General features: G+C 41.0%; 1 protein-coding gene across 1 annotated transcript; it reads left to right on the top strand.

Moving 5' to 3' along the window:
* The first annotated feature begins 582 nt into the window (after window positions 1–582).
* gas1a (growth arrest-specific 1a) lies at window positions 583–2,774 on the top strand. The gene has a single exon (XM_041786479.1). The coding sequence runs from the start codon at window positions 1,170–1,172 to the stop codon at window positions 1,959–1,961; it is 792 nt and encodes a 263-aa protein (XP_041642413.1). The 5' UTR covers window positions 583–1,169; the 3' UTR covers window positions 1,962–2,774.
* Window positions 2,775–8,912: the final 6,138 nt, after the last annotated feature.

Consider the following 8,912-nt stretch of genomic DNA (forward strand, 5'->3'; position numbering starts at 1 on the left):
GTCATTGACTGTCAGACATATATAGATGAATAATGTGTAATATGCAGAAAGTGATGGCACCAGATAATATACAAAAATTCATGCATCAGCAGATGCATAAAAACATACAAATCTAATTATGTCTAATTTTAGGTGAAGTGGAAATATATAACTGAAAAATCTCCTTTAATAACGTCATGAAGTATGTGAAACTACTCCCCAACTCAGCAAGGCACTCAGATAACCTTAACTGCCTTTATCATTGACATGACATCACAATATTTTAGTTAGTGCCATAATAAATGTGCTCGTGGAACACTTCAGTTTCTCCCTTCAAACTCTGCTGTTACACACCTTTAGGCTGTTGAATATGACTGCAGAGTTCTGTGAGCTGTAAGATTGGATAAAATCAGCTGTTCAGATAGTAAGTGAAGAGCACTAGTCTCTCCTCCACTCACTAACGCATCTATCCCACCTCACCTTGTATTCCCAAACCCATCTTCCTCCCACCCTGAACTCCCGCCCCTCTCTACGTAAAACCCACAACAAGTGGCCAACCAATGAGATCACCTCTCTGATGTGTGGAGAGGGGGCTGACGAACAGAAAGACAAATGCTCAAAGGGGAGAGTGTGGAGGACCACTTTGCGACCCACAAGGGTTGTTGTTTTTCTCCATGCACTGTTTGTTTGCACTCCCGTGCGCACAAGGACTGCTAAGGATCACGCACAGTTCAGCGAAGGACTCTCGGGACTTCTCCGGCTTCTTTTTTGTGGAGATCCGCTAACGGAGAGGAAAGGAGACGGGATCGGTGAGCTGGAGGCAGTTTGTTGCATGAACTCATACTTACTGCGATGGAATGAGACGCTGCAGAAACTCTCCTAAACTTGTGGAGAAGTTGTCTTTGGGCGATTCTTTTACTCGTGTGAGTTTTTGGTTGAGTTTTCGGCACAAACATGTATGGATAGCGGGATATTCGCGGAAGAATCCGGCTCAAATGGATCAGCGCTGACGGGTTTATGGAGCCGGGATTACACAGCGCAGTGCCAGCCTGTTGAACGCCCACACACGGGCCTATCACACACCATCTGCCCCGGAATAAATCAGACCCTCCAGTGAAGATCAATGGAAGTAGAGTGAAAGTTGCCCATATGAAACTGCTCTGATTTCTCCATATTTTGCAGCCAGAACAATGGCAAGCTCTGGCGCATTGACACAGAGCGTCTGCAGATCTGTTTGGCCTCTTGTAAGTGTGCTTTTGTTTTTAGGCTACTTCTCCGTGGCCTCCCCGTCCCACGGTCGGCGGCTGATATGCTGGCAAGCCATCATGAACTGCCAAGCCGAGCCCGAGTGCAATTACGCATACGATCACTACACGCGCGCATGTGGCCCCGTGCTTAACGGCGACAGGAAGAAGTGTCCGAGCCACTGCATCTCCTCGCTCGTGCAGCTCAATCTGACCAAAAGCGGACCGGCTCTGGAGGACTGCAGCTGCGCCCACGACCCGGTGTGCACGAGCACAAAGCGGGCTATCGAGCCGTGCCTGCCCAGGACTACAAGCACGGGCTGCACGGAGGCTCGGCGTCAGTGCGAGAGGGACCAGCAGTGCAGCTCCGCCATGCACGACTATCTGACCCACTGCGGGAAACTTTTCAGCGGGGCGATCTGCACCAACGCATGCCGGAATGTGATCGCCAACATGCGTAAAATCCCCAAAGGTCAGCAGCTGGACACTTGCATGTGTGACGGCACAGAGCGGGCTATCTGTGAGTTTGTGAAGAGCAGCATGAAGGCGCTCTGCTTCGACTCTCCGGTCAGGGAGGAGGAGAGCAGCGGTACCGACTACGGCCCGGATTCAGATTATGAGGACGACTCGGATCAGGACTATCTGGAGGAGCCTGAGAGCGGAGCTCCTCTCCCTGTTGCAGCCCATTGCGTTTTGACCCTTTTGGCATCCATTTTAGCTCTATTGCCCCTAATTTAGTTCCAGGGTTCATAATCTGCCTTGACTATTGTCCGGACAAGAGGCAATCTAAACTTTTGTCACTCATTGACCTGCTTCTTTTGAAGAGATCAGAGCCTCAGAGACTGAAGGAAAGCCTGGTTTGGGGGGGGGGGCTTTGAACGCTGAAGGATGTCAAATCAGGATATTTTCTATGCAAATGACACCAGAAAGGTTTCTTTTGAAAGTGCCTGAGCTGCAGGCTGCTCCTTTTATCAAACCACAACACTCCACGGCTCTCCACATGCTTTGCCTATGTGATAAGCTAAATTAGATTGTCTCCTTTCTCTCACAGACTGATAGTAAGCTGTCAGGGTAGAGACTTGTTTTGGAAACAATGCAACCTTTAATCAGTTAATGCTGTGCACTGCCAATCCATTTTTTTAAAGATATGAACTATTTTTATATGACACTGTTGCCACCTGGCACCAGGCTGATCAGACTGACAAGTATTTAATGCTGGAATCTCTGAACTTGTAAATAGACAAGGAGTTAAAGTGAAACAGTAATTTATTACATGCCAACTTTAGTTACATCCAAATGTTCATCATGTGAATAAAAGACTAAATTCCAGCTTTAAAGGGAAGTTATTTTTCACTGTATGCTCCTCAAAGATACTGTGCATTGTACATATGTGTATAGCCTATATAGATTTTTTTCAGAGAATCCTCTATGTTTGAGGCTATGAGATGATTTATTCACTGTGTATAGCCTAGAGAAAGAAATGTCTAAATCCACTGTATGATTGCCTTAATGATATACTTTTATAGAAGGCATAAAGGAAACTTGAAGATACGTCTCTTGACTTTTGTGACTTTTTTTGTTGATGTCACTAATATATCTAAATTATCTTACAGGGATATTTTTAAATGGGGAAGCTGGTTGAAGTGGCTCAAACTTTTGTGTATTTTTAAAAGAACTTGAATTTATATTTTATGCCATTTAGTGGATTCTTTTTTTAGTCCTAAAACATTTTTTTAAATAAGTATAATAAAAAAGGATACTCCATTCTATTAAGAAAAGTCACTTATATAACCTTCAATATCCTGTTACAAACTTGATTTAATAACTTAGTTAAGGCATTCAGCTTAGGAAAACTCAAATGAAATATCTGTGTGAACCTTTATGTTGCACTCCTGTTTTTTTCCTCCCAAACTTTGCACAACAGTTGTGATTTTATGTGCATAAAAAGTAGCTGTGATATGTGCAAAAGTGTCTTCTTGTGATCTATGAAGTTAGACGTTTAATGTGCTGTGTTGATGCTTAGTTTTATTTCATCACTTATTAAAATAGGGCTTTTCCAGTGATAATAGTCCAAGCATGAAACCTGTTGCATCACTGATCTAAAGAAACAATCATTTAAAGTGAGGGTGTGTGCATTAGAAAGGCATTTTTGTTCATTTATTTTCAAGATCTCTGTCCCTTAAAGTGTGACCCCCTGCTCCCTTAATACAGCTGTTTGTCTAACTAATGTATTAACTCTTACACTGCCCGTCTTTTACTACAGTACAATACACAACAACTCATTTAAACACAGACCAGCTTCCCCTGTTGACTGATAGCCTAATGACCTGCTATGTCTTGATTTAGCCGGCTGTTGTCAAAAGCAACTGGCACCATAAATCAACAACAACCCCCCTCTTGCACCCCTGCCCTTACATCCCCGGCCCCCTGCCCCTAACAAACTCTGCTCTGGTATCGATTGGTATTTTAGTCAATGTGAAATACCTTTAAAGGGGCGAGCTGTATTTTTCATTATACGCTTTAAAAAAATCTTATTTAGATTTTTGTATTGTTTGTAAAAAAATTTCAGTGCACAAGTGTGTTAAATTTCAAAAGGTAAACAAACTTTTAAAGAGCATTGGTAGGTGTGTTAATGGCAGATTTATAGGTGCTTGTTTGTATTTTTAAAGTAGATTATTTTAACAATTCTTTTATCAGCTAGAACTAAAAGGTGTATTTTGCAGTTTTTTCTCTACATAAATAATACTATTTCAGTAGTATATATTAGCATAATGTGTACTGTTATGTTTTCATGAGATATTGCAGATCATACCACCCTTCTCTTTGCTCGCCTTCATGGGCCTTTAAATTGATGATTGGCTTCAAAATGTTTTATTAGAGGGGGGACAAGGGCCCTCCAGCTGAATGGATGGAGGAGAAGTCGAGTGGCATCTTTGTCATGGAAATGTTAAGCACATAATAGTTGGGTAGCACAATAGGGAGGCACTTCATTCTTTCAGGCTGGCTTGACACCTCTGGAGAGCCGAGCGGCAGGGAAGCATGTGGGAACGATCTGCTGCTGCTTGGGTCTGAAACATTTCACTGGAAGAGAAGAAGAGAAAGAAAACACATGACAGGCTGGGTGGAGAGGGGTGTTTTAATGTTGAATCTACACTGAACATATCCTCTATTTATGTTGACTTATCTTCCTTATTAGCACTTGCTTGATTTTTTGCTCCATACTTTTGTTTTTCTGAGTAAATTCACAGAGAGTTTAGTTATTATCAAAAACTTAAAACCATTATTTTTCAATATTAGAAATCTGAAAAAAATTAAAGTACAAAAAGTTACATTTATCCAATATTTATTGTGCAGGTAAACTAAAAATTACACATTTTCTGAAATGTTTCTCCTAATTAATAAAACTTCTTGTCATATTCTTGCCGTGCAGGCATGCAGTTTGATGTGCATAAACTTTTACCAGCAGGAGAAAAGCTCTACAGCCCAGCCGCCTCCTCCTCCTCCTGGTCTTTCTTTCTCCTCTCCCATTTGTTCGGGCAGTTTCAGCACCAGAAAAGGCGCAGCATGCATTGATTAGGCTATAATAATGCACAGTGTTTGAATGGATGAATGAGGTGCAGAAAAATCTCACAAAACTGGCCTGAGTGTATGAAAAATGGAAATGAGTGCTGGAATACGACTGGATGGCACATTTTAAGATTTTTTAAATCCTCTTTTTCCCTTTTATTTTGGTAAGTTTTAGCACAACACAGGAAGCTATCATTAAAACGTTGAGTTTAGATTATACTTAGCTCTTAAAATGTGTTCTCCTCATCTTCTACATACACAGTGGAGTGTGTGTGCTCGAGTGTGTATCAGAGGAGGCGGTTCTGGGTTTAATTTACAAACTGTGGCTGTTTGTGTTCCAGCTCTTTGAGCGTGTGTAAGGTATCTCTGCCATCGACTTTGCTTCAGTGAGCTCCGTTCACTTCAGAGCTCTGTTTCTTTGGCCTCATGAACAAAACGGCCCACACTTCACCCCATGCAGATCACTTCACCCCGTCACCCCATGCATATCACAGCACAATGTTTACAAAGGTGCAGCGCTCCCAGCCGCTCACACTAGAGGCTTAAAGCTCTGTGCAGACTGATTGTAAAAAAAAAAATAAAACCACAATAATCTCTACACTGTTGTGTTTTCACAGAATTACTTATTTTCATGCCCTCTACCTTAAAACAAGTTGAATAAGTGAAGTGGACATGTATGATTACGCAACGTATTTATTATTCTTAGGGTATTTGACAACCTGGAATCTTTGACCTTAGCCCTACTTTCCTTGCGGTGTTTTCACTTAAGTCTTGGCACTGGTTGGGGTTGTGTTTTTTCATGCAGAGGTAAATGGAAAATCTATATGGAGCCCATTCAGCTGGAAAAAAAAATCCTCACGAAAACAAAAACTTAGAAATGCATGTGTGTTTCAATGGCTCTCTTGGGACTTTGAGGCCTGAAAATATGTGTTGTTGTGATTTTAGTCTTTGTAAGCAAGGCATGTAGTGTGTAAAGTGGTCCGTCATTGATTTTCTAGAGTTGTCATGACATATTACATAAAGGATTGTTGTATTTTTAAACTTGACCCTCCTGGGCCTCCGTCCTCCTGACCATATTTCTCACAGGCATTTTGTTTGGCTCTGGCTCCATGAAGCTTGTGCAGAAAGTGATGTAGAAATGGTCAGACAGTTGGAATGGCTGAGACGGAGGAGGAGGCACTGAGATGGAAAGTTCATTTGAAAGGATTTGGAAATAATCCCCTAAAGTTACCACAGGGTACTGGATGGAATGGGCTCCACCTCGACTCCCCTCTGAGTTGCTGCCATAGCTTATAGATGCACATTCATTTAAAGGTAGTTATAAAAGGAGGTGTGTTGCTGTTCTTCAAGTGTTGTTGCGATATTTCAGCTCTCCAGATGATGCGCTCCTCCTCGCCCTTACTTTGATGGCCTCTCTTTGAATTCATCTCTCAAAAAGACGCCACTGACACGACAAATCAAAGATCATTGATTTTGCAGCTCTCATTAGCTGCCTGGTGCATGCCAGGAGACTTTCGGAGAAACTCCTGTTGTTTTTCTCCCTTCTATTTCAGCTGCCACTTTGATTTCATCATGCAAGACCTCTGCTGAGTTCACAACCCTTTGAAATAAGAAAAAGGCCTGTAATCCAGTTACTCAAGCTGCGGCCCGACTCCTCGGGTCCTGAGAGAAAAACCTGCGGCACTAATCCCACTGTCACACCGAGAACGCTCTGCTACCTGACTGTTTGTGGCAGCCATTTGATATATTCGCTGTTGAAAATGTTGCTGTCAAGCATTTGATAAAGGGGGTCACAAATTGATGCACACCAGTTTTGTTAGTAATAAAAAAAATCAAAAAGAAGACGCAAAGAAAACCTCAAAACCAAAGTAGTTTAGCTGTAGAAGAAAAGAGAAGCACTGGTTGAACATGGGAAACAGGCTCAAAGTACACATTTTTTAGTACTCAAGGACTTTTCTCTGCCAGGAATAGTTTTGCTCAAATGTAAATTCAATAACACCAGCATCCCTATAGACCTCAAATTCTAAGACATTTAACCTTTGGCAGTTCCAAATTGTGTTCTTATTACACCTGAATAGTGTTAAACTTGTGTCTTTACAAACATACAAAAAAATCAGCTCCTTATTCCATCTTTTACATACTGAATGCCAAATTATTTGACATTTTTCACTTTGAAGAGGAGATATTTTGACCTGAATATCCATACAAGCAAGCTGCACCAACATGACGTGTATTCTGCTTCATACTCAAATGTCTTTTGATCCTTATGTCCTATTTTGACACTGTTGCCATAAATGTAAATGGTGGCTGGTGTGGTTTGATTGAATCCAAAATTACTGGCACATGTGAGCAATCTGGGCTACATGAACTACAGCTACAGTGCTTAACAAATTTATTAGACCACCTGTCATATTTGTCTCAGAGACCATCCAGGATCATGAAGTGCTTTAATGCGGACTCTTTCATTTTCAGTGAGCTCTCCACGTTTTACCATTTTGAACAGGAATGCGGAATTTCAAACTGAATTCACCTTTTTATACCCAAATTTGAGCTGGCTCACTGGGCTTCTCTGAGAGGTCAGAAATTAATCAGGCATAACATTCAACCACTGAAACTAATTTTTCTGTTTAGGAATGCAAGTAACTAACTATAATTTGACATATTAATCAAGAAATAATAATGTGTTTTACTATTTTTCAGTTTTTTGTAAATCAGTAAATTTGAAAATTCATGAATAACAATAATAATTATATTTTAGCAATAAAATATGATTTCAGTTAAAGAGCTTCTACATATTGGTGTATTAACCATTTCAGAAACATAAAAAATGATTTTGGTAATTACCAGTGCTGTTAATCTAGGGCAGCTGTGGCATAAACCTTACTTTGGTGGTCTAATAAATTTGTTAAGCACTGTACATCACTCCATTGTAAGTGAAATGGTCTTTAGAGTTGGAGTTACTTGACAGTGTTGATGTTCAACAGTGTCAGTTCTACTATGTCAAAAGTTAACTGATGTAAGCCCTGCCCACTGTGATTTCAAATGTGGGGGGACTTGTGATCAGAATTCTCCATTATGCCCTTGGACAGTGTTTGGATCTGTTTTATATGTGTTAAGCTGCTAGGATTCTCTGCTCATGTTTCTGGTGGATTGTTGTTGTTTCTGATGTGAGACACATTTGCACCATGAGTAAAGTTATCCACCGAGTTAGGGTCCATGCCTTTAGTTTTAGGTGTTCCTAAAGGACACATAAAGCATACTTCATCAGTATGTATTGCCATGCTATGACATCGACTCTCTGCTTTGTTATTGCCAGAGGAGACCCACCTTGCCACAAATTTTCAAGAGTTACTGCAACTCTGTCACACTGTAAATATTCAACACTTTGGAAAGTGTAATTTAACTATATAATGTTGACCAATATAAACATCATAGGCTGTAGAAAGAATTGGACAAACCCTGTGTGGCATCAGTCGTCTGCTTACAATAGGCAGACTCAAACGGCTCTTGAAGCCAATCTATGGACCCTTCCATATTGAAATCAACCGAACTTTGGATCAACCTATCAGCCCGCCCACTAAGCATGACTTCCTGTCAGCCTGCTAGCTAGCGTTCCAGTTGACAGAAACGGAGCCTCTGCCTGCTGAGCTATCTGTCAATCAAATGAGACGCGCCAATCAGCTTTCATCCTAAATATAATCCAAACGATTGTGGTACAAAAAATTCACCCCCCCGTACAGTGGGAACACAATAAGACACTAGCTAATGAGACACGTGTGGTGTTTTGAACCAGGCTGTAAACCAGTTTATTTCTAGTGTCAAAACCGGCTGTTTAACATGTGTGCAGACGGGACTTTCAGTGTTCCTGCAGCCAGCCTCAAGTGGATGGTATAGCAATTTTTTGCACTTCCACATTGGCTTCATTTTCCAGGACTGGAGGTTGCAGCTTGATAAACACCTTAAGGGGTTATATTTAACTTTATATTAACTTGTTTTACATTTAACTGTGTGTATTAACTTCATTATAAAGGTGTGACTTTACCTGAACAACCTGGCTGTAGATCTATTCCTTTGTTGTTCTTGCTAATAAGGAAGGATCATATTTTAGAGTAAAGCTTCTCA

The sequence above is a fragment of the Cheilinus undulatus genome, linkage group 5, assembly GCF_018320785.1.
Source record: "Cheilinus undulatus linkage group 5, ASM1832078v1, whole genome shotgun sequence".
In the NCBI taxonomy this organism is placed as follows: Eukaryota; Metazoa; Chordata; class Actinopteri; order Labriformes; family Labridae; genus Cheilinus; species Cheilinus undulatus.